This window comes from Phyllobates terribilis, unplaced genomic scaffold (genome assembly GCF_046119375.1).
Source record: "Phyllobates terribilis strain yellow unplaced genomic scaffold, ASM4611937v1 Scaffold_3__8_contigs__length_932513732, whole genome shotgun sequence".
NCBI classification, from domain to species: domain Eukaryota; kingdom Metazoa; phylum Chordata; class Amphibia; order Anura; family Dendrobatidae; genus Phyllobates; species Phyllobates terribilis.
Genome location: NW_027362763.1, coordinates 384242844 through 384269884, shown reverse-complemented (window position 1 = coordinate 384269884; position 27041 = coordinate 384242844). Strand labels below are relative to the sequence as shown.

General features: G+C 41.7%; 1 protein-coding gene across 3 annotated transcripts in view; it reads left to right on the top strand.

The window, feature by feature from the left end:
* The window catches only part of KHDRBS2 (KH RNA binding domain containing, signal transduction associated 2), a 600196-nt gene that overhangs the window by 300781 nt on the left and 272374 nt on the right, over nucleotides 1–27041 (top strand). For all 3 annotated transcript variants that reach the window (XM_073675481.1, XM_073675483.1, XM_073675482.1), the window contains exon 4: nucleotides 20348–20494. In XM_073675481.1, the coding sequence (XP_073531582.1) occupies nucleotides 20348–20494 (147 nt within the window). The remainder of the gene's footprint in view (nucleotides 1–20347; nucleotides 20495–27041) is intronic.

Below are 27041 nucleotides of genomic sequence, written 5' to 3'. Positions count from 1 at the left end.
AATAAAGAAAAAAAGGGCTTCCCTATATTGTTGTGTCCGGCCAGGTACAAATAGGCAGCTGGTGGTTGGGCGCAGCCCGTTCCTGCCTGCTGTACCTGGCTGGACACAAATATAGTGCAAAGCCCCACATCAATTTTTTTTTAATTATTTCAGGAAATTCATGATATTTGTGTCCAGCCAGGTACAGCAGGCAGGAACGGGCTGCGCCCAACCACCAGCTGCCTATTTGTACCTGGCCGGACACAACAATATAGGGAAACCCTTTTTTAAAAAAATTATTTCATGAAATAATTTAAAAAAAATTGACGTGGGGCTTCACACTATATTTGTGTCCAGCCAGGTACAGCAGGCAGGAACGGGCTGCCCCCAACCACCAGCTGCCTATTTGTACCTGGTTGGACACAACAATATAGGGAAGCCCTTTTTTTCTTAATTATTTCATGAATTTCATGAAATAATTAAAAAAAAAAATACGTGGGGCTTCGCCTTATTTTTGTGTCCAGCCAGGTACAACTAGGCAGCTGGGGGCTGGAATCTGCAGCGCAGGGAGGCCCAAGCTTTCTGGGCCCCACCCGCTGCAAATTGCAGTCCGCAGCCACCCCGGAAAATGGCGCGTTCATAGAAGCGCCATCTTCTGGCGCTGTACCCAACTCATCCAGGGCCCTGGTGCGGTGGCTCACTGGGTAATAGAGGGGTAAAGGCCAGCTTGGCATTATCAGCTGGCCCTAAGCCCGAAATTCATGGGGTCACGCCAATATTAGACATGACCACCATGAATTTCTAGTAAAGTATTTAAAAAAACACAACACCCAGAATAAAGTCCTTTAATTGAAATAAACACACAATTCTTTATTGTTCTAAATTAAACTATACTTGCCATCACGCCCATTCCAGCTGAAGCCAACGATCTCCTGCAATGAAAGAAAAATAATAAAGCAACCTCATCCTTACCTTTCCATGGTTCCCACGACAGCTTCAGCTCTGCTACATCGAGATGACAGGCTGGACCGCAGCAGAACGCTGCCATCCAGCCTGTCATCCCGCAGACACTGAGAAGTGCAGGCATGCTTGCGCTCCTCAGTGTCTCTCTGTGACGGCATAAAGATGAGCCGAGGTCATGTCCAATGAACTCGGCTCACCTCATGCACGTCACTGACAGCGTGGGAAAATTCTCCTGCACTCAGCGCTTCAGCGTGAGAATTTTCCCACGCTGTCAGTGACGTGAATAAGGTGAGGTCATGTCCAATGAACTCAGCTCACCTCATGCACGTCACTGACAGCGTGGGAAAATTCTCACGCTGAAGCGCTGAGTGCAGGAGAATTCTCCCACGCTGTCAGTGACGTGCATGAGGTGAGCTGAGTTCATTGGACATGAACTCGGCTCATCTGGATGCTGTCACAGAGAGACACTGAGGAGCGCAAGCATGCCTGCGCTTCTCAGTGTCTGCGGGATGACAGGCTGGATGGCAGCGTTCTGCTGCGGTCCAGCCTGTCATCTCGATGTAGCAGAGCTGAAGCTGTCCTGGGAACCATGGAAAGGTAAGGATGAGGTTGCTTTATTATTTTTCTTTTATTGCAGGGGATCGTTGGCTTCAGCTGGAATGGGCGTGATGGTAAGTAGAGTTTAATTTAGAACAATAAAGAATTGTGTGTTTATTTCAATTAAAGGACTTTATTCTGGGTGTTTGTGTTTTTTTTTTTAACTTTGACTATGGGGTTAGTAATGAGGGTGTCTTATAGACGCCTCTCCATTACTAACCTGGGCTTGATGTCAGCTGGCATTATAAGCTGACATCAACCCCAGCCCTATTACCCCACTGCCACCGCTACAGGGCAGTGGGAAGAGCGAGGCTAAGTGCCAGAATTGGCGCATCCTATGGATGCGCCATTTCTGGGGCGGCTGACGGCTGGTGTTTCTAGCCTGGGAGGGGGCCAATATTCATGGCACCCTTCCTGGGCTATTAATATCAGCCCCCAGCTGTCTGCCTAGCCTTTGCTAGCTATTAAATTAGGGGGGACCCCACGTCATTTTTTTGAGGGGGTCCCCCATTTTAATAGTAAAGGCTAGGTATTCAGCTGGGGGCTCATATTAGTAGCCTGGGAAGCTCCGTGGGTATTACCCCCTTCCCAGGCTTCAAACATCTGCCCCAGCCGTCTGCTTAACCTCCGCTAGAGACTAAAATTAATGGGAACCCCACGCCAATTTTTTTTTAAATAAATCTATATTTTAACACTAAATGACAAGTACAGTAATCAACACTGTCACTGTACTTCATATATATGTGACTGACATGTTTCTATCTATCTAATCTATGTATGATTCTCTATTCCTTCTGTTCTAAATTGTCGGGTACAGATGCTGAATTGCCGGCCGGCTTTTTTAAAGAGACGGTGCATGAAAACACTATTATATTTTTAAATAAATCCTTTACACTAAGTGACAAGTACAGTAAGCAACACTGTCACTGTACTTCATATATATGTGACTGACATGTTTCTATCTATCTAATCTATGTGTGAAGCTCTATTCTGTCTGTTATAAATTGTCGGGTACCGCTGCTGAATTGCCGGCCGGCTTTTTTAAAGAGACAGTGCATGAAAACACAATTATTTATTTAAATAAATCCTTTACACTAAATGAAAAGTACAGTAAGCAACACTGTCACTGTACTTCATATATATGTGACTGACATGTTTCTATCTATCTAATCTATGGGTGAAGCTCTATTCTATCTGTTGTAAATTGTCGGGTACCGGTGTATGCCGCTGATGAATTGCCGGCTTTTCGCGAAATACATTCTACATTATTCTTAGTTGTTTTACTTCATGTAGAATTAACCTACAAGGAAAGAAAGGGTTTATTTTCATTCCGATGTTTGTGTCCCATTGACTTGCATTGGTTTCCGGTATCGGAATAGGCGATATCCGATACTTTTTGGGTATCGGTCCGATCCAATCCGATACAATATTTCCTGATATCGGAAGGTATCGCTCAACACTATCCTTAACATATTTCACAGGAAAAAAGTTTCACTTTTGTTTTTGAACGTTTTATTGTGAGCCCATAAAAGTGGCTTAATACCTCTGACCACGTTGTTGACAGCAGTGACCTGTGGGTCAGAAATGCTTCCTGGGGCGATCCCCATGCTGTCCCCATGTAATTTGAGCACTGTCACTATCGTTTTGGGCACTTGTTAGGCTTTTAAAAGACTGCCGGGGGTGCTACCGCAAAAATGCTCGAGTCTCCCATAGACTAACATTGGGCTCGTTGCTCGGGTCGAGCACCCGAGTATCACGGCGAGCTCAGCCTGAGCTTCGAGCACCCGAGCATTTTAGTGCTCGCTCAACACTAGTTCTATTGCATACTTGCCAGAGCCAATTTTACCAACTGGGATGTTGTAAGTATGCCATTGTCATTTTCAAATTTCAGATCAAAATATTTGAAAAATTATGTTGGTAATCTAATAATATATCTATAAATCTATATTTTGTTTGTTAAATAATAAAATTGTACAGCTGTCACTGATACCAGTAGTTTATACTGGATAACTACCTAGGAAATTTATATCCCTGAAATACTCTTCAGTTTCTGGTTTTCTTCTTTATTCTTAATTATTTATAGCATGTATTTACATTTCTGCATATTTTTTAATTATAAACTGATTAAGACTCATGGGGGAAGTGATAAATTATTTTAATTGTCTTTAATGAGAAGGTGCTGTGAATTTTTTCTTGACAGAAAGAAAGCAACATTTGCATTGCGTTAATTTCCTGTTTACGATATAAAACAGGAAAGAAATAGGTTACACTAGAGACAGGACATAAGATTTCTTAAATGGAATAATATGAGTATGAACTCTCAGTTTGTACTTAGGAAATGATTACAGCTGTCTTTAATGTCTTATTTAATGTGCAACATGTCATGCATTTGCTTCTGGTCTACTATTGTAGACTTGTGCAAATTATGGTCTCAATGTAGATATCCATTCAAATAAAATGGAATTTATTGGTCTTAGACCAAGGAATAAAATAAAAAAATGATGCCCTTCTATATAAGCAGATGGCATATTCAATACAAACTTTGCCAAGTATTATTTGGCAATAGATTGAGATCTAAGAAAGCATACCAATAGTTCTTCTGTTGTGTAAAAAGCAAATTTGTACAACATGAAATTTGAGTTATGTCAGCAAGTTTTCCTAATTAAAAGGTTCCGTCCAGCATATAAAGAAATCCTAAACATGTAAAAGTAAAGATAATTCACATTTCTCACTCGTTTCCACCCTCACTACTCCAGCGTTGCTGTTCTGGTGGTCCTCACTGGCTTTGGTGACACAGTTCAACAAATTTTCTTGAATTCTTTGTAAATGCATACAAACGAGGTTATTCACATTTCTATGGCCATAAGGGAGCAGAATATTAGCATATTGCTAAATCATTAGCTCTAATTTTTAAAATAGGAGATGTGGGGCAATGAAATTAATGAAATACACAATTTACGGTTACAAGATGAAATTTGCAAAAAGCTTCCACACATTTATTGGGACTTTTTATGACAAACTATTATTACATGGGCCAAAGTACATAATAAATAACTAAATAACTACATTTATTGCAATTTCAAGTTGGGCGCTTTCTCTTGGCCTGTCGTTTGTAGGGTAACTCTGGAGCGTTTATCTTGATTCCCAGCAGTGGTCTCCTAATATTGCCGGGCTCCATTTCCCTTCATACCTTTTCTCAATGGCAGCAATGTCCTGATAGAATCTCTCACAGTATTCATCATTGATGGCTCCCCAGTTCTCTGGGAAGAAGTCGAATTGGGAATGGAGAAAGTCAATCTTCAGAGACATATGTACCTCAAGTTTGTGGAAGCAGATGAGCATCTCATCCACCAGTCCTTTGTAATTAAACGCATTCTTGTTTCCCAAAAACCCTGAACAAACGCTCTTTACCCCTTCACAACCATATACATATAGGTATGTCCAAGGTCATGTCTCTGCATTTGATGCAGGCACTGACGCTGAGCCCGCATCTTTTCCCACACATAACAGCTGATCTGATCAGCAGTCATGTGCCTCTAACAGCGACTGTTAACAAGTTAATTCGGCGCCCCGTCACGTGATCGCTGGTGGGTTGTCATGATAGCCGGGTATATGCTCGTGGCCAGCGTTCATAGGATATTGCGATTTCTGCTGCACATAGCAGTGCTAATGCTCAACTATGTGTAGCACAGACAAACGGACGATTGCAGCTTAAAGTCTCCTAAGCGGACTATTGAAGTGGGTAAAAAGTAAAAGAAACAAGTTTTAAAAAAATATAAAAATGTAAGTTCAAATCACCCCCTTTCCCCATTGAAAATAAAGCAATTAAAAATAAATACACATATTTGGTATCGCTGCATTCAGAAATGTCCGATCTATCAAAATACGAAATAAATTATTCCGATAAATAAAAAAGCCAAAAGACAATAGTAAAATTGCACTTTTTTGCAATTTCTCGGCGCTTGGAATTTTCTTCCAGTTTTCCAGTACACAATATGGTAAAATCAATGGTGTCATTCAAAAGAACAGCTCCTCTCGCAAAAAAAACAGGCGTCATACAGCTATTTTGACAGAAAAATAAAAAAGTTATGGCTCTGGGAAGAAGGAGAAGAAAAATCGAAAGCGCAAAAATGGAAAATCGCGAAGTGGTGCAGGGTTAAATCAATTCCATGCTGCCTTTTCGGTAGCCTGAAGTACATCATCGAACTGAATGTTCTTTGTTGGCTCCCTAACCTTTGGGCCAAAAAAGATGCCCTCTTTCAACTTTGCATGACTTAATCGAGGAAATTTTGATGTCATATTCTTAAAACCATCACTATCTTGTTGCATGCTGGTCACAAAGTTTTTCATTAGTTGTAGTTTGATCTAGCGGAGGGAGTAAAATTTTCTTAAAAACAAACCAACGGTTCATTTTGTACATTTTTTGTTCCAGGCTAAAGTGTTTCTCTTCCCGGATATTGGCAACCTAGTACAACCTCATATGAAAAAATGTATTCGCTTCCATACATTCACTGCATTACAATTCTCCACAATCTACTCTTGTAAAATAAAAAATAGAGCTAATTCTCAATTATTTTTGTCATTTTCGATTTTAGCAGCAAGAAATCAATTCGAATTAGCTGCTTTTGTTCAATTTACAATTTTGTTGTTGAACAGTGTTATCTACCATTGTGACCATTGCAGTCAGTCGCTGATTTAAAGGGAACCTATCACCAGGTTTGTCCCGTGTGAGATAAGGCCACCACCTTTCAGCCCTGATATACAGCATATTGTGTATATGCCTCCAATCCGGCCTGCAAGACAAGAAAAACACCTTTTATCATACTCATCTACGGGACGGTCAAGTTCAATTGGCGTCGCTGTCTTGGTCAGGCGCCTCCTCTCTTCTTGCGATGCCGTCCTCCTTCTGTACTTCCTGTAGATGATGCCTCCTACATCATCCACAGTGTCCCCAGCATTGCGCTCCTGCGCAGGCGTACTTTTCTCTTCCTGTCGAAGGCAGAGCAAAGTACTGCAGTGCTCAGGCCCCTGGAAAGGTCAAAGAGACTCGGCGAATATACAGTGCAGAACTTTACTCTGCCCTGTTCAGGCAGAGAAGTACGCCTGCGCAGGAGCGCAATGCCAGGGACACTGTGTGGATGACGTAGGAAGCGTCATCCACACGAAGCACAGAAGGAGGATGGCATCACAAGAAGAAGGGAGGCATCGGACCAAGACAATGACATCTGTCGGACCCGACCGCCCCATATATGAGTACTATGAAAGGTCTTTTTCTTGTTTTGCAGGCCAGTTGGGGCATATACTGTATACAGTATATTAGAATGCTGTATATCAGACACTTATTCTGCAGCCTCCCTTCTCTTTGGAATTCAGTTAGAAAATCTTTATTGCTAACAATGGGAGGCAAAATATTGAAACGTACCTTTACTGTACTTTGCAATATGTATTCATTGGTGCCACCTTCTCAGCAGGGTTATTATTTTAGCATTCTTACTATATGGGACAAGCTTCATCTGGGACTACCAACATATCTGTCATGTAATATGTCACACATGGTGTGTAATTTATTGCAATAAAAATATGCTTAGTCTGACAGCGTGGTAAAGTAAATGGACTGCTTTTCATTGGTACTCATTGTGACATAAAATGAGCAGAAGTTGATAGGGTTATTGATTTTCTTTCAAGCTGCAGGGCATACTGCTTAAATGATTGTGAACAAACGTATGATACTGGACTTTATCAGTTAAAGCCCTGTAGCAAACACGATGCAATTAATTATACCAAATTAGTTAGTATGCTTTAGATTTACTGGTCCAATTTCACCTGCTAAGAATGCAAGATCAATATGATACATATGTTTTAACCTACAGTTGGTTTTATCTCCACTATGAATTGGATCAGTCTCTTCATACCAACCATTTTCTTCCATAGTCAAAAAGCAGGTTATTTATTTATTTTAGTCGCTTATATAGTGCCATTAATTCCACAGCGCTTGTACAGACATCAACAAGACTGTCCCCATTGGGGCTCACAATCTAAATTCCCTATCATTATGTCTTTGGAGTGTGGGAGGAAACCAAAGAACTCGGAGGAAACCCACGCAAGCTCTTTGCTGAAGTTGCCTTTGGTGCAATTTGAACAATGGTCCCCAAGGCTGCAAAGCATCAGCACTAACCACTGAGCATTTTAAGTCATAAAAAATATTTTAATTCAAGAGCCCACATATTCATGCTATGTAGCTTTCATAAAAGTTTAGGGGAATTTTTTGTGTTAAATTCTATTATTTTTGTGGCTTCTTTTTTGATATGTACTGAGAGGTTTCATTAGAGCCTGTTCGGGCATCAGATCCCTGCATTTTTATAAAAAAAAAAATTACATCAACTGCCAGACATACAAATCAAACATGAAATAAAATGTGTTCTTTTTTCTCTTTTTTTTCTAAATACTTAATTAAAAAATAATAATCTGCTTACAAGTTATATTCTCTCTGATTTTTCGTGAAGGGCAGTGACTGGTAATGAGCGGATTATTTGAAATTTGAATTCGCCTAATTTTTCCATTAACATGTCTACCAATTCTGTGATTTCCTTGATTCTATAACTTTTCCTTCTTGGTGTCGCAATTTCAGTGTTAAGAAGTTTTTTTTGTTTAGAGATGATGAAATCTTTTGAAATTGGAATTTGCAGGCTTTGTCGAATTTTCCTGAAAAATTTAATTGTAATGCTCCAAAGTCTCTAATTGCCTGAAAAAGATGTGCATGTGCAACACTCAGAGATCTCCTAGGACCATATAGAACCTTTTAACACAAACATAGCCTTTTTAATGTACAAGTGACCTGTCACCTGAACCTACTGTATCTGGCTAGAGGAAAATAGATATTAACCGATTACAACCAACAGATGTATTTGAGTGTATGGGTGTAATATTGGACTATTATAATAAGGAAGTCCGCAAAAAAAAAAATTACAACACGCACACTTTGAAAGCTAGACGGTTGTGTTTAAATTTATTAGTTATGGAGATTTTTCTGTTGTCTTAAAGAAAAAAATATTTATATAGTTCACCTGTCTTATAAGCCAAGAAGCACACTTCCTGTGACACACAAGCCTTGGTATCAGGATTTTGGCTTAGTAGCAAAATTTGGACAGCGTATTACTAAAATACCAATATCAGATGAGGCATTTTTCCATCCATATATGGAATGAGCTATGAGCACTAACCTCCTGTCCCCACTCTGGAAAAACCTAAAAAGGCCAGGCCCCATCTCTTGTACTGGCTGTTATAGTCTTTCCAGATTACCTGGACCATGTAATATGATAGCTGCAAGCCATTTTGCGAAACCCGTGCTTGACGTCATCAGCCCCCTCTTTGAGTCTTCAGTAGTGTGTGAAATGGTGCCAGGCATTTTTTTGATCCTAAAATGAAATCACAAACTGTGGGAACCTGCAAATTTGAGGAAATTCGTCTCAAAGATGATCCTCACTGTGCCTTCACTGACCTGCCTCCTATGTTACCTAGCCCCGCACTACTAGATGCATTATGTAAAATAGGAGGCAGGTCAGTGAAGGATCAGTGAGCTGTCATAAGAGCATACAGATGAATATGCAAGCAGAGCACCAGATAGAGCGCCCCCCACAGGCTGCCCCGAAGCACGAGCATATCATTATCTCCAAACTGAAAGTAAAGCTCACACAAGAACCACAGGACGGATTTCATCAAACAAGGTATCGTATTAATCAGTGCAATGTAGCCTACCTGACAGTGTATGTGGTTTACTGAGCACAATCCTGCTGACAGGTGCGTTTTAAGCACCAGGCGGGTCTCTATTAGAGTATTCAAAATTCTATTGATGTCGTAGAGATTTCTACCTCCTGTGATCTTGCTAAAATCTCCGATGTACTCTTTTCCTATTCATTAAACAATTTACACATTCTTCTGCGATTGAGCTGTGGCCATAGAAATACCGTTATGCCAAGCTGATGTCCTATTATGTAATATTTTATGGTGCTTTTTAAAAAAAAATGTGTATATCTTCTTCCTTCGTATATCCAGTTTAACTTCAAGACCCTCATCATTTTCTGATTACTAAATAGAAGTGAAAAATCCAACCTAAAAGTGCTATTATGTTACTTTTACCAACTTAGTCCTACTAGATTTGGGTTCTACATTTTCACTTCTTTCTTAAAAGCACCGTATTCATGCGTGGATTTATGTATGGTAACACATACAGTGCCTACAAGTAGTATTCAACCCCCTGCAGATTTAGCTGGTTGACACATGCGGAATTAACTTGGCATTGTGACATTTGTACTGTAGATCAGCCTGGAAGTGGGAAATGCACTGCAGCAAATTTTGTTTTTGTTTTTGTTTTTTTTAAAACGTAAAAAGTTAATTCAGAGTGTCATTTATTATTCAACCCCTCAAACCACAAGAATTCTGTTTGGTCCCCCTAAAGTATTAAGAAGTAGTTCAGGCACCAAGAATAATGAGCTTCACATGTGTGGATTAAAGATCTCTTTTGCCAGCCTTTTCTGACTATTTAAGACCCTCCCTAAACTTGTGAACAGCACTCAGACATGGTCAACATGGGAAAGACAAAGGAGCATTCCAAGGCTATCAGAGACAAGATCGTGGAGGGTCACAAGGCTGGCAAGGGGTACAAAACCCTTTCCAATGGGATGGGCCTACCTGTCTCCACTGTTGGAAGCATCATCCGTAAGTGGAAGGCTTATGGAACTACTGTTAGCCTTCCATGGCCAGGACAGCCTTTGAAAGTATCCTCCCATGCCGAGGCCAGGCTTGTCCGAAGAGTCAAGGCTAACCCAAGGACAACAAGGAAGGAGCTCCGGGAAGATCTCATGGCAGTGGGGACATTGGTTTCAGTCAATACCATAAGTAACGTACTCCACCGCAATGGTCTCCGTTCCAGACGAGCCCGTAAGGTACCTTTACTTTCAAAGCATCATGTCAAGGCTCGTCTACAGTTTGCTCATGATCACTTGGAGGACTCTGAGACAGACTGGTTCAAGGCTCTATGGTCTGATGAGACCAAGATCGAGATCTTTGGTGCCAACCACACACGTGACGTTTGGAGACTGGATGGCACTGCATACGACCCCAAGAATACCATCCCTACAGTCAAGCATGGTGGTGGCAGCATCATGCTGTGGGGCTGTTTCTCTGCCAAGGGGCCTGGCCATCTGGTCCGCATCCATGGGAAGATGGATAGCACGGCCTACCTGGAGATTTTGGCCAAGAACCTACGCTCCTCCATCAAGGATCTTAAGATGGGTCGTAATTTCATCTTCCAACAAGACAACGACCCAAAGCACACAGCCAAGAAAACCAAGGCCTGGTTCAGTAGGGAAAAAGTCAAGGTGTTGGAGTGGCCTAGTCAGTCTCCTGACCTTAACCCAATTGAAAACTTGTGGAAGGAGCTCAAGAATAAAGTCCACATGAGACACCCAAAGAACCTAGATAACTTGGAGAAGATCTGCATGGAGGAGTGGGCCAAGATAACTCCACAGACCTGTGCCGGCCTGATCAGGTCTTATAAAAGACGATTATTAGCTGTAATTGCAAACAAGGGTTATTCCACAAAATATTAAACATAGGGGTTGTATAATAATTGACCCACACTTTTATGTTTAAAATTTAATAAAATTCAACTGAGCAACATAACTTTTTGGTTTGTAAAATTTATGCTTCTGTTCATAAAACCTACTCTCGTTTGCAGTTTGAAGGCTCTAACTTATTTGCATCTTATCAAACCAGCTAAATCTGCAGGGGGTTGAATACTACTTGTAGGCACTGTATATGCAGGCTGAAAATTGCGTTTACTCCAGGGCTATGTGTATAATTTCTTCTATTCTGCGTGGACTCCTTTATTATGAATTATGTGACAGTCTTTATATGGTAAAACAGAAAAGTAAAATTGGAGGTATCAGGGTCCATTACAGTGCTGGGTTAACATTCAGACAAATATAAACCATTTTAAAACCAATATTGGTGGACATAAAAACAAGATAAAGAGGGTCATTATTGCTTCGACAATACTGAGTACCTACTATGCAAATAGCTTCTCCAGAAAGGAACAACGCTTCAAAGGGTTTTTTACATCTATTTGACCCCTTTTCATTTGTCCTAAATAATCATCTTACCAATATATTCCAATATATTATCTGTGCTGCTTCTATGAGAGTGTTTTGGCGTAGGTCATGTTAACCTTTGTTGTCATTCAGGCACTGTTTCTTATCTGTTCAAATGAGAGTGAAGACTGTGATGTGAGCATGTATGCTCGGACACCCAATCAATCATTGAAGGGCAGCCCTACCCCCATTGATGTGAACTTCTCATTCTGTCTGATTCTGGTACCCAGATCAGAAGTAACGGACAAAAAGTAGTGCCTACTTGACAATACAGTGAAGGAAATAATTATTTGATCCCTGCTGTTTTTGTAAGTTTGCCCACTGACAAAAACATGAACAGTCTATAATTTTAAGGGTAGGTTAATTTCAACATTGAGAGATAGAATATCCCCAAAAAAAATCAAGAAAATCACATTGTATAAATTACATAAATTTATTTGCATTTTGCAGTGAGAGATAAGTATTTGATTCCTCTGGCAAATAAAACTTAATACTTGGTGGCAAAACCCTTGTTGGCAGTCAGACGTTTTTTGTAGTTGATGATGAGCTTTGCGCACATGTCAGGAGGAATTTTGATCCACTGCTCTTTGCAGATCATCTCTAAATCATTCAGATTTTGAGGCTGTCGCTTGGCAATTCGGAGCTTCAACTCCCTTCATAAGTTTTCTATGGGATTAAGGTCTGGAGACTGGCTAGGCCACTCCATGACCTTACTGTGCTTCTTTTTGAGACACTCCTTTGTTGCCTTGGCTGAATGTTTTGGGTCATTGTCTTGCTGGAAGACCCAGCCACGGCCCATTTTTAATGTCCTGGCGGAGGGAAGGAGGTTGTCACTCAGGATTTTACGGTACATGGCTCCATCCATTCTCTCATTGATGTGGTGAAGTAGTCCTGTGCGTTTAGCAGAGAAACACCCCCAAAACATAATGTTTCCACCTCAATGCTTGACAGTGGGGAAGGTGTTCTTTGGGTCATAGGCAGCATTTCTCTTCCTCCAAACAGGGTGAGTTGAGTTAATGCCAAAGAGCTCAATTTTTGTCTCATCTGACCACAGTACCTTCTCCCAATAACTCATAGAATCATCCAGGCGTTCATTGACAAACTTCAGACGGGCCTGCTCATGTGCCTTCTTGAGCAGGGGGACCTTGCGGGCACTGCAGGATTTTAAACCTTTAAGGCGTAATGTGTTACCAATGGTTTTCTTGGTGACTGTGGTCCCAGCTGCCTTGAAAACATTTACAAGTTCCCCCCGTGTAGTTTTAGGCTGATCTCTCACCTTTCCCATGATCAAGGATACCCCACGAGGTGAGATTTTGCATGGTGCTCCAGATCGATGTCGATTGACAGTCATTTTGTATTTCTTCCATTTTCTTACTATTGCACCAACAGTTGTCTCTTTCTCACCCAGCATCTTACTTATGGTTTTGTAGCCCATTCCAGCTTTGTGCTGGTCTATGATCTTGTCCCTGATATCCTTAGAAAGCTCTTTTGTCTTGCCCATGTTGTAGAGGTTAGAGTCTGACTGATTAATTGAGTCTGTGGAGAGGAGTCTTTTATACAGATGACTATGTAAGACAGCTGTCTTTAATGCAGGTAACGAGCTGATTAAGAGCGTCTAACTGGTCTGTAGGAGCCAGAACTCATAATGGTTTGTAGGGGATCAAATACTTATTTCTCACTGCAAAATGCAAATAAATGTATTTAATTTTTACAATGTAATTTTCTTGATTTTTTTTGGATATTCTATCTCTCAATGTTAAAATTAACCTACCCTTAAAATTATAGACTGTTCATGTCTTTGTCAGTGGGCAAACTTACAAAAACAGCAAGGGATCAAATAATTATTTCCTTCACTGTAAATGGTTAGCACATTCTGAGATGTCCCCATTGAATCAGTGCAGGTAACACAATTATTTTAGAAAAGTGATTGACTCAGTTTTGCATCTCCTATCTTTTCTTAACAAATAGTGGTGGAAAAAACCTTTAAAGGGTCTTTGAACATCACTTAGGATAAGAAACCAAACCAGAAACTCCATATTCAAACCAAAATTTAAAAAAATGGAATCAAAATCCTCTCCTACCTGCTGATATCACCACTTCTTAAAAGCTGTTGTTGGCATTTACTATTGCCTGGCTACACTATTTGCTAATTTCACGATACAAACAACAATTAAGCCTTTAATGTTCTTTTAGGTTTTCTGTCATAAATCATCCAAACTGCTATTGACAATCCAGTAAAACGTTTAAGTTGTTTGCCGTTCTTGTGGTTCATCAAAATTCCTATAATAATGCAATTGACTTTTCTACAACTATATCTTTTATGCGGCTTAAAATATTTTTAAGCAAAAAAAAAAGCTTATTCTGATATGAGATCCACATGAAATGTACCCACAGTCCTTGTCTCATTAATTTTATTGCAAAATTTTCTTAGTAGTTCATATGGCATGCATATGAAATTTGCAATGTGGAAAAATAAGTGAAATATCACTTATTGATGTGCATTCTTGTGTGTAGAAACTGCATCAAGTAGCAACACATGAATTAGCCCCATTAAATGAGGCATTTAACGTATAGATCCACAGCACGTCAAGCTGCAAATCCATGATAGAAGTCCAAGGGTCTTCCTCAGATTTCTGCTGTGGATTTTCTAGCAAATACAAAAAGTCCACACACCCCTGTTAAAATGCAGGTTTTTGTCATGTAAAAATCCTATTAAGAAGAATAATTTCAGAACTTTTTCCACCTTTAAAGTTATCCATAATTTGTACAGAGAAACAATTTGAAATCATTTTGAGGAGGAACATAAAATTAACCAATCTAAAATATAGAGTGAAACCCTTACTGTAATTGGGGATGTGCTTGTGTTCAGAATTAGCCAATAATATTTAAACTGTAGCTGTTCTAGTAGAATTTTCCTGACATTTTCTTAGTTGCATTTTACAGCAAAAGCCATGGTCCGTAAACAGCTTCCAACACAGCAAAGGGATCTCATTGTTGAAAGTTATCAGTCAGGTGAGGAGTACAAAAAAAATTCCAAAGCATTAGATATATCATAGAACATCGTGAAGATGGGCGGTCATCAAAAAGTGGTCTAAATATGGCACAACAGAGACAGTACCTAGAACTGGATGTCCCTCAAAAATTAATGAGAAGAAAATTGGTCCAGGAGGCTGCAGCAACATTAAAGAAGCTGCAGGAAGTTCTGCCAAGGACAGGTTGTGTAGTGCATTTGACAATCTCCCGTATTCTCTATATGTGTGACTTTTGGGTTAGAATGGTCAGACGAAAACTTTTTTTTTCAAAATTTAGCATAATAGCGATCCTAAGTGCATTTACAAATCAACAAAAGAATGTTTTCTCCAGCATACAATCAAAGTTTTGCAATAAAACAGTCAGAGGCTAGACCTGAATCCAATTAACAATCTGTGAGTTGACTTGAAAAGGGCTGTACACAGGAGAGGCCCCCAAATATGACAGATTTGGAGCGCTACTGCAAGAAAGAGAGTGCAAAGATTGCTAATTCTAAATGTACCATGCTGACAGATTTCTACAAAGTATTTTAAGAGTGTGCATATTTATGCAATCACATTATTTTGGTTTTTAACTTTTGTTTCTCTGCCCAAAAAGATTTTGGTCTATTTTTCAACTGAATTGTAAAGGTTATCGGTGAAAAAGATGGAAAAAGTTCTGAACTGATTCTTCCTGGTATAATTTTTTACATGTCAAAGTCCTGGCATTTTAACAGTGGAGTGTAGACTTTTTATATTCACTGTGCAAATCACATTATTCAACATGACAGTCAGAGATGGCAACATAATCGTACGGTTATCTATAGCTATAAAGGAGATTGAAGTTCCCTTCTAAAGCCAGTTTTACATGTTCACCATTCACCATGTGAGTATGGACCACAATGTCTGTAGTGGCCTTGGATATCCTGATCCTTAGTCAATATACTTATATATGCCTATGATTAAGAGTAGTCAGGGTCCCGGGCAGTTTAGAAGGCATGGGCCCCCACCGTTACTTGATGCATCACGTGACATGTCACATGACACCCCTTTGATAAATCATTTGATAGTTCATGTGAGTAACGTACAGGCGCTCTGGTGAAGATCTGTAGGCGGAAAAAGAGATTGCAGCGTGCTATACGAGCCACGCAAATTTTTCCCTTGTGTACAGCGCTATACATAACATAGCGCTATACAAAATAGAGCAGGGGTGGGAGATTAATTTTCCCAAGGGGCCACATGAGAGACCGTGACTGTTGTGGAAGCCGAATCAATAGGCTGAAATTAATTCTGCTCAATATTAATATATTAATTGTAATTATTTTTTTTACATTAATTGTATGACTTAATATTGAGTACAATTAAAGGGAACCTGTCATGTCACTTTTATAACTTACACTGTCCCCAAGTCCATGTTAGTGATGCAGTGTTCATCACTAAGTCATGCTCTCACAGCGCATTGAAGCTGTGTTGAGCTCACAGCTTCACTGACTGAGAGCATGCGCAGGAGCCGCAATTCACGGCGCATGCGCGGGGACCCCATTCACAATGTGCAAGTGGATTACACATTACCTGCGCTTTCGCAATGGGGGAAAAAGAATGCTGGTAAACACATTGAATCTGCGCAAGCATGGAATAAACATTCAAATTCAATGGGCGGCGACCAGGCTGACTGAATACAGAAAGGAACACCCCTATGACTGAACGAGCAAGTAAGATTATAAGGCTATGTGTCCACAATGCAGAAATGCTGCATATTTTTTCCGCTTCTCCCTGGCAGGAAAAACGCAAGCGGATTTTAAATGCTTTTTTCCCGCCAGGTAGAAGCGTTTGTCAAGCGTTTTTGCATGCATTTCTGCATGCGGATTATCAAGCGCTTTTCCAAGCGATTTTAGCATCACTTGTAAAAGTGCTTGACAACTTGTTCACACTATATAATTCCATGCAACCGGCATGGATTTATATAGTGTGACCAAGTTAGTTAAAAAAAAAAGAATAACAATGGTAAAAAATAAAGATTATACTTACCTTCCGATGTCATCCCGGAGTTTTCTTTGCTGCGTCCGGTGTCTTGGGCGGCTCGCGGTGGTGTGAAGGACCTGCGGTGACGTCATTGAGTCATGTGACAGGTCACATGACTCAATGACATCATGGCAGGTCCTTAACAACAGCGCGACACATACAACAGACCAGACGGAGGGGAGAAAACACCGGGAGGACATCGGACGGTAAGTATAATCTTTATTTTTTATTTTAAATTCTTTTTTTACAGTTTCTATGGTACCCTGGTCTGGATGAGAGTCTCATCTTCTCCAAACCCGGGTACCATCCACACATTGAACCGTGTGATATCCGCTTGTGCAGATGCAGTGATGCGGATGTCACGCGGTCCAATGCAAGTCAATGGCGGCGATTACGCTGCGTGTCCGCAAAATTAATGGACATGCTACGTATTTTTCCGCAATGATAATCCGCAGTGGAAATTTCCACATGCGGATTATCATTGGGGACCATGGGGCACGTATTACCAAGCGTTTTTTAAGCATTTTCGCTGCAGAAATTCCGCGGCAAAAATGCTTGAAAAATGCATAGTGGGCACGCAGCCTAAGTGTATAAAGTGATTTTAGTAAGTCACTATAGCAGTGATTTGCATGGGAAAAGCATGTTAGTGATGCACATTGCATCACTAACATGGACCTGGGGACAGTGTAAGTTATAGAAGTGACATGACAGGTTACCTTTAAGTATGCTGATATCCCCCTATTTACAGTATGAGCCCCAACATACAGCATAAGCCCCCACATAGCCCTCTACAAACAGTATGAGCTTCCACATAATCCACCTAGATACAGCATGAGGCCGCGCACAGCCTCCTAGATACAGCAGGAGGCCACATGTAGCCTCCTAGATACAGCAGGAAGCCACGCGTAGCCATCTATATACAGCAGGAGGCCGCGCATAGCCATCTATATACATCAGGAGGCCACGCGTAGCCTCCTAGATACAGCAAGAGGCTGTGTGTAGCCATCTATATACAGCAGGAGGCCGCGCATAGCCATCTATATACAGCAGGAGGCCACGCGTAGCCATCTATATACAGCAGGAGGCCGCACATAGCCATCTTTATACAGCAGGAGGCCTCGCGTAGCCATCTATATACAGCATGAGGCCACGCATAGCCATCTATATACATCAGGAGGCCGCGCGTAGCCTCCTAGATACAGCAGGAGGCCGCGCGTAGCCATCTATATACAGCAGGAGGCCGCACGTAGCCTTCTATATACATCAGGAGGCCGCGCGTAGCCATCTATATGCAGCAGGAGGCCGCGCGTAGCCATCTATATAAGCAGGAGGCCGCACGTAGCCATCTATATACATCAGGAGGCCGCGCGTAGCCATCTATATGCAGCAGGAGGCCGCGCGTAGCCATCTATATAAGCAGGAGGCCGCACGTAGCCATCTATATACAGCATGAGGCCGCGCATAGCCTTCTAGATACAGCATGAGGCCGCGCATAGCCTCCTAGATACAGCTGGAGGCCGATCATAGCCATCTATATACAGCAGGAGGCCGCACGTAGCCATCTATATACAGGAGGAGGCCGCGCGTAGCCATCTATATACAGCAGGAGGCCGCGCGTAGCCATCTATATACAGCAGGAGGCCGCGCGTAGCCATCTATATACAGCAGGAGGCCGCGCGTAGCCATCTATATACAGCAGGAGGCCGCGCGTAGCCTCCTAGATACAGCATGAGGCTGCGCGTAGCCATCTATATACAGCAGGAAGCCGTACATAGCCATCTATATACAGCAGGATGCCGCATGGCGCTCCACAGATCCAGCGGGGGCCGCGCGCCGCCCCCATACACAGCAGGAGGCCGCACAGCGCTCCCAATACATAGCGGAAGGCCGCACGGCATCCCCCATACACAGCGGAAGGCCGTATGGTGCCCCCATACACAGCGGGAGGCCGCAGGGTGCCCCCCAGATACAGCGGGAGGCCACACGCACACATATACAGACATATACATACACGCATAAACACATTTGAAACACAAAAATACATATAAACAGATATCACACAATGATATCTGCACACACAGACACACTGTGACACACCCAGACACACTGTAACACACACACACAGACACACACGTAACTCACCATCCCTCTGCTCGGCTCTCGTCGTCCAGCTCCTCTCCGGTGGTAAGTAGCAGTGCAGGGCGCACTGCGTGACGTCACGTTAGCAGACATGGCCGCGCACAGGGCCATGTCTCTTAGCTGTCACGCGGCCGGGCCAGCACACAAGCAAGTTTATAGGCGCAGTGCTGGCCCGGCCGAAGAAGCAGGGGCCCTGCGCAGCTGATGGAGGAGAGCCCTGGCTCCCCCCTCGCCGTCCAGCCCACCCCTGCCAGCCGGCATATGTGCGCAACATCGGCGGCGCACACATTTTAATGAGGGCTATCTGGCCAAGGGCCCCCTGGAGCCTTGGGCCCTGGGCGGTAGCCCAGATTGCCCTCATTATAATCCGCCTATGGTTAGGAGTCCATTGACAAACAATGGGACTTTCAGAAATCTATGTGTTTGAAAACAAAACAACACCATTTAGAGAAATTGTACTGATTTTCGGTTGGAGAAATTTTTGCAAATTTTCTGCAAAATGTCTGCCATTTTTGAATATACTCCATCATTTACAGATTAATCTATAACTTGCCAGTATGTATATCATACATACATAGATGATCCACACATACAATTTTTAACCAATATATCTATAGCAAAAGTTGATTTAATTTAATCAGTACTGTATCAACCAGAGCCAAAAATCTTACTAAGGCCAAAGAATGATAAATTACTTGAATGAAACATTATTTCTCTGCTCTTGATTTTGGCCATTATGTACTTAAAATATCAGCAACAATTCTGAAAGAGTAATGCATGTAATACTTGGAAAATGTGAAAAAAATGCCAATATGTCAAAATACCAATCATTATCTGTTTATTTTATTGTTTTTTTAGATGATTTTACAGTACACATGCCCCCCGTGCATCATAGCTTGACATTTTTAGACATTTTTTTTATAAACTTAAGTTCCCATGCACAGCCCTCAATAGACAACCATACGGTTCCCAAATAATACACAGTATGAAAATAATTCAACTACCCCACATAATACTGTTATATAATTTCAATTATACCCCATTGAACAATAGCACCATATGCATCCAAATAATACTGTCTGTTCTTAGTTTCACACTTTGCACCTCCTAAAACTAACCCTGCACAAATGCTGATGTTGGCTATCAACTCTATAGCTGGATAAGGGAAACCCATGACAATGCTATCATCAAGAATAGAGACAGACACCTTTTATAGGAAAACAGATAGAAACCTTGACAAATATATTGTGAAATAATGATTACTATAAAGCTAATATATATTCTTTACAAAAGTTCATTGCAGATCATTGCTACTGTCATTTTTATTTGCTGGTTACATTTATCTTAAGACTATTGGTTTTCATTAAGCACATATTACTTTGAGGCTTTCTACTCACTGCCCACAACATTCTACTCTCAACTTGTTTTTATGTCTATGCCCTTTTGTTGTAAATCAATGAAAATAAGAGATCTCATTTATTTAAATGCCAGGAAGAAGAATTAAGGAAGAGTGGAGAGGCAAAATATGCACACTTGAGTGATGAACTCCACGTATTAATTGAAGTATTTGCTCCACCGGGAGAAGCCTATTCACGTATGAGTCATGCCCTGGAAGAGATTAAAAAATTTCTTGTTCCGGTAAGTGTCAGCTATTTGTCAGGTTAATCATTTTAGAAATTCATGGCACTATAACTTATCTGAGGCAGTACAGTAATAAAACTGCTACATTTTTACTATATCAAAAATCATTCTACCACTTTAATATGAAATTATCAAGAATCTTCTGAAGAATCTTCCACTGTGTGATATAATTTTTTTTTTCACATATAGCAAAGCAAACACATAGCATAGATTATAATATATATGTATATAAATAGATATACATATAAAATATATACAGATAGAATTATATATACTGTACATATATAAAACATATGTTTCAATAAAAAAGAGATTTCTTTTTTATTTCTTATTTCTTTCCCCTTTCAATTCCATTGGCAATGTAAAGAGAGAAAATGGGATAAAAAGCAAGCAAACAAAAGCTTTTTTTTAATAATAAATAACTAATTTGACACTCCACTCTCTACCTTTATTTTGCTTTTTATCTTCACTATGTGGACAAACGTATTGAGACACCTGTTAATTAACATATTCTGGTTTTTCATTCAGTCTCATTGGCACAGATGTATACAATCCAGCCCCTCACCATACAGTCTGTCTTACAGACATTTGTGAAAGATTGGATTGTTCTAATGAGCTCACTGAATTTGAGTGTGGTACTCTAATAGGATGCCACCATTGTAAAAAGTCAGTTTGTGAAATTTCTGTCTTCCTAAATATTCAGAGATCAACTATGAGTGGCATTATTGAGAAGTAGAAGTATTACAGAACCACAGACACTCAGCCAATAAATGGTAGACCGCTTAAAGTTAGAGAGCAGGGTCACCAAGTGCTGAGGTGTATATTGTATAAAGTCGCCAATGATTTGTAGACTCAATAACTGCAAAGTTCCAATCCTCCACTTATATTAATATCAGCTCACAAACTATGCTTCAGGAGCTTCATGTGACAGTTTTTTTTAGCCGAGTAGCTGCATGCAAGGCTTATAGCACCAAGCACAGTGACAAGGGTCTGTAGAGTGCTGTAAAGCCCTCTCCCACTGAACTCCAAAGCAGTGGAGACATGTCCTATTGATTGACGAGCTGTATTTCTCTATCAATCTGATGGACTAGTGTGGGTTTGGCATGCCAGGGAGGATGGTAAGTTCTTAAACGTTCAGGGGCCCATGCCCCAAACTAATTTTCTTCCCTTACGCCCTCCACCACTTAAAATAAAATCTATACATGCAGTGGGAAAAATAAGTATTTGATACACTTCCGATTTTAGAAGTTTTCCCACCTACTAAGAATCAAGAGGTCTGTAATTTTTATCGTAGGTACACTTCAACTGTGAGAGACAGAATCTAAAAACAAAATCCAGAAAATTACATTTTTAAATAATTAAATTGCATTTCATTGTATGAAATAAGTATTTGATACATAAGAAAAACAGAACTAGATATTTGAAATGCTTCTTTCTTACAGAGCCACTCCTTAGATGCCCTGGCTGTGTGTTTCGGGTCATTGTCATGCTGGAAGACCCAGCCATTACCCATCTTCAATGCTCTTACTGAGGGAAGGAGGTTGTTGGACAATATCTTGTGAAACATAACAATACCATCCTCCCTTCAATATGGTGCAGTCATCCTGTCCCCTTTGCAGAAAACCACCCCTAAAGTATGATGTCCCCCCCCACCATGCTTCATGGTTGGAACGGTGTTCTTGGGGTTGTACTCATCCTTTTTCTTCCTCCATACACTGCGAGTGAAGTTGATACCAAATAATTCTATTTTGGTCTCATCTGGCCACATGACCTTCTCACATGCCTCTTCTGGATCATCCAGATGATCATTGGCAAACTTCAAACAAGCCTGGACGTGTCCTGGTGTGAGCAGGGGGACCTTGCCTGTCCTGCAGGATTTTAATCCATTACGGTATAGTGTGTTTCTAACAGTAATGTTTGAGACTGTGGTCCCAGATTTCTTCAGGTCATTGACCAGGTCCTCCCGTGTAATTCTGGGCTGATTCCTGACCTTTCTCGGAATCATTCTTACCCCACGAGGCGAGATCTTGCATGGAGCTCCAGACTGAAGAAGATTGACAGTCATCTTGTGTTTCTTCCATTTTCTAATAATTGTGCCAACAGCTGTTACCTTCTCACCAAGCTGCTTGCCTATTGTCCTGTAGCCCATCCCAACCTTGTGCAGGTCTACAATTTTGTCCCTGGTGTCCTTAGACAGCTCTTTGGTCTTGATCATGGTGGAGAGGTTGGAGTGTGATTGATTGAGTGTGTGGACAGGTGTCTTTTATACAGGTAATGAGTTCAAACAGGTGCAAAGTAGGAGGGCTTCTTAAAGAAAAACTAACAGGTCTGTGAGAGTCAGAATTCTTGCTGGTCGGTAGGTGAAAACCACAAGGAGGGAAAACTTTCAAAATAGGCAGTGTATCAAATACTTATTTTTCCCACTGTATATAATCATATACCACTGTAGCTGCTCTACTAAGACTTAATATTATCTACATACTAAAACAGACTATACAAAAAACAATATTACAAAAATGAATAGTATTTATAGCCCAAATAATACTGCTACACGATAACCTCTACCATTGCCACTACATAGTCAATACAAAATATTACTATACCTCTACAGAACAACACACAATGTACTAAGACTAGTGTTGAGCGAGCACTAAAATGCTCGGGTGCTCGAAGCTCGGGCCGAGCTCACTGTGATACTCGGGTGCTCGACCCGAGCAACGAGCCCAATGTTAGTCTATGGGAGACCCGAACATTTTTGCGGCGACTCCCCCGGCAGTCTGTAGAAAGCCTAAAAAGTGCCCAAAACGATAGTGACAGTGCTCAAATGACATGGGGACAGCATGGGGATCGCCCCTGGAAGCATTTCTGACCCCCAGGTCACTGCTGTCAACAACGTGGTCAGAGGTATTAAGCCACTTTTACAGGCTCACAATAAAACGTTCAAAAACGAAAGTGAAAGTGCTTTCCTGTGAAATATGTTAACCCCTTAACGACCATGGGTCTTTCTGTTTTTGTGTTTTCCTTTTTTGCTCCCCTTCTTCCCAGAGCCAGAACTTTTTTAGTTTTCGTTCAATATGGCCATGTGAGGGCTTATTTTTTGCGAGACGAGTTGTACTTTTAAACACCATCACTGGTTTTACCATATCGTGTGCTGGAAAATGGGAAAAAAATTCCAAGTGCAGTGAAACTGCAAAAAAAATGCAATTCCACAGTTGTTTTTTGGGTCCTTTTATTACCAAGTTCACAGATTGCTAAAACTGACCTGCCATCATTATTTTCCAGGTCGTTACGAGTTCATAGACACAAAACATGTATAGGTTCTTTTTTATTTAAGTGGTGAAAAAAAAATCCAAAGCTTGCTAAAAAAAAAAAAAAAAATTACGCCATTTTCCGAGACCCTTAGCGTCTCCATTTTTCGGGATCTGGGGCCAGGTGAGGGCTTATTTTTTGCATGCCGGGCTGACGTTTTTATTGATACCATTTTGGGGTAGATCCGATGTTTTGATCGCCCGTTATTGCATTTTATTGCAAAGTTGTAGCGACCAAAAAAACTTAATTCTGGCGTTTAAATTTTTTTTCTCGTTACGCCGTTTACTGATTGTATTAATTCTTCTTTTATATTGATAGATCGGGTGATTCTGAACGCGGCGATACCAAATATGTGTATGTGTTTTTTTTTTATATATATATATATATATATATTATTTTGAATGGGGTGAAAGGGGGGTGACTTAAACTTTTATATATTTTTTATTTTTTTAAAAACTTTTTTTTTACACTTTCTGCTTGCTTCTATAGTCTCCAGAGGAGACTAGAAACAGCAGTTGTCTGATTGCTTCTACTGCATACAAGCGATGAGCAGATCGCTTGTATGCAGGAGAAATGCTCACTTGCTATGAGCGCTGACCACTAGGTGGCGCTCATAGCAATTGAGACATGACAACCACAGGCGTCTGCTGCAGACCCTGAGTTGTCATGCCCACCCATTGGTGACCCGCGATCACGTGACGGGGTCACTGATGGGCGGGGCTTAGGACTCCCGGAAGCGCGAGTTAAATGCCACTGTCAGAGATTTAACATGTTAACAGCCGCGGGTGGATTGCGATTCCAATAATCAGCTGACATGTGCTCGCTTCAGTGCGGGCTCACTGCCGGAGCCCCCGCTGAACCGGCCTTCCCGAACTGGTGCGTACTATTACTGACCAGGTCGGAAAGGGGTTAAGGAACATCCTTTCCAAGGTAAAGACTTGTGTATAAGGTAAAATAAATAACCAAAAGCAAAAATACTCCTCCACACCTTGGGCTATGTTCACAAGTAGCATTTTTTATGCGTTTTTGCACGTTTGTATTGCTTTCAACCGTGACAAATGCATTCACCGGGAAATGTCATTTTAACATTTTACAACCTTATCTGGCCATGTGCTGTGTGACACATGCATACAGTGCTAAAAAGACATGGGAACAGCATGGGTAAGACCCCTGGAAGCATCTCTGACACCCAGGTCACTGCCTAAAAGTGTGCCCATCAGAAGTGATCCTTGCCGCATCAGAAGATGCAGACTTGCAACTATCCCCGTGCAAGTCCTTGTCCCAGGGCAGTGTTCAATTGTACCTCCCCCATAACTTGCAATACAAGTGCAAGTATGCAGCCTGCCACCCACCCACCCCAGGCTGCAATACCATACTGCTAGCTTGCTTGCACTTGAAATGGGGCCTTTTAGGCATGTGGAGGTGGAATCTGGCCACCACGTCATGGCTGCGTCGGTAGCCTGGTATTCATACTCAGTCCCCAGCCGCCCGGCGGCCGGGTGTCCATGCTTGGTCCCCAGCCGCCTGGGGGCGGCCGGGTGTCCATACTCAGTCCCCAGCCGCCCCGCGGCCGGGTGCCCACACACAGTCCCCAGCCGCGTGGGGGTGGCCGGGTGTCCATAAACGGTCCCCAGCCGCCCCTATTTGTCCCAGTGCGCCTTATACACAAGCGCGCATACCAAAACATTACCTGTGCCCTCCCGAGTGCATTTAGTGGGAAGGACAGCCTAACCACAAACACGTGGACAAGTGAATGTGGCCAGGAATAGTCCATCTCACTGACTCCTTCACACTGGGTTAATATTGTGGAAGCCGGGACACAGTTGGACACTGGGATGCAACACGTCCTCCAGACATAGAGTATTGCGGGTCCTGGGTCAATCAGGCTTCAACACAAAGTTCAGAAGGTAGACAGCAGCAGTGGTCGGCCTCCTACACAACGAGTAAATTATTCATGATCATGAGGCCATCCACCACCGTAGCTTTCTGTTCCTTGGAATGCAAGCGCATGTATGTAGTAGCAGCTAGGCCTGAGGTGGTCAGCGTTTTGGCACATATTCTACCTCCTTCGAGGATTGCTGGATGTTTTCCTGCTACTATCCCAGTTCTATGACTCCCGTTAAAACAAAGCTTCAGGTGATGAATAATGGATGAGGTGGTGGCAAAGGAGAAAGAGCAGGAGGAACAGGGACCATTCACATCAATATCAGGCCAGCCAACCACACATGTCTTGTAGGATATGTTTCTGTACCAAAAGGAGCGGTTCAGCTACACAGTTATAAGGCATACAGTGAATGCAATGCCTACCAAAAATTTCGAGGCACTCCAATGCCCCGTGGAAGTGACATGGAGGTCAGAGGGCCTTAACTAAACCGTTTTTCCCATTTATAGCAACTGGGTCTCCTGTACACTGTTGGCCTAAGCAGGGAATGGAAGGCTTTCCAAAAATTATTAGGCACTGCAATGCCCCTTGAAACAGACGTGGATTACAGCGTATTAAAAACCTTCTACCCATTATTGGGGAGTGGGTCTCCCTTAGTGTTCGCCTATGCATTGAAAAGCAAAAGCTGACAAAAATTAGGAGGAAATGCAATGCCCGTTGCAAGAGTCGTGGAAGTTAGAGGTAATTAAAAACAACATGTCAATGCCCCTTGGAAGAGCTGTGGAGTTCAGAGTGGTTTAACAAGACGGTTTTAATGCCCCTTAGAAGAGACGTGGAGTTCAGAGTGGTTTAACAAGACAGTTTTAATGCCCCTTGGAAGAGATGTGGAGGTCACATTAGCTTAACAAGATGGTTTTAATGCCCCTTGGAAGAGACGTGGAGTTCAGAGTGGTTTAACAAGACAGTTTTAATGCCCCTTGGAAGAGTGGTGGAGGTCGCAGTGGAATAAAAAGACAATATCAATGCCCCTTGGAAGAGTGGTGGAGGTTACAGTGGAATAAAAAGACAATATCAACGCCCTGTGGAAGAGACGTGGAGGTCACAGTAGCTTAACAAGACGCTTTTAATTCCCCTTGGAAGAGTTATGGAGGTCACAGTGGAATAAAAAGACAATATTAACGACCCTTGGAAGAGACGTGGAGGTCACAGTAGCTTAACAAAATGATTTTAATGCCCCTTACAAGAGCCATGCAGTACAGCATATTAAAAACATTATTCCCATTATTGGGGAGTGGGTCTCCCCTAGTCTTTGCCTATGCCTTCCAAGCAAAAGCTGCCAAAAATTAGGAAGGG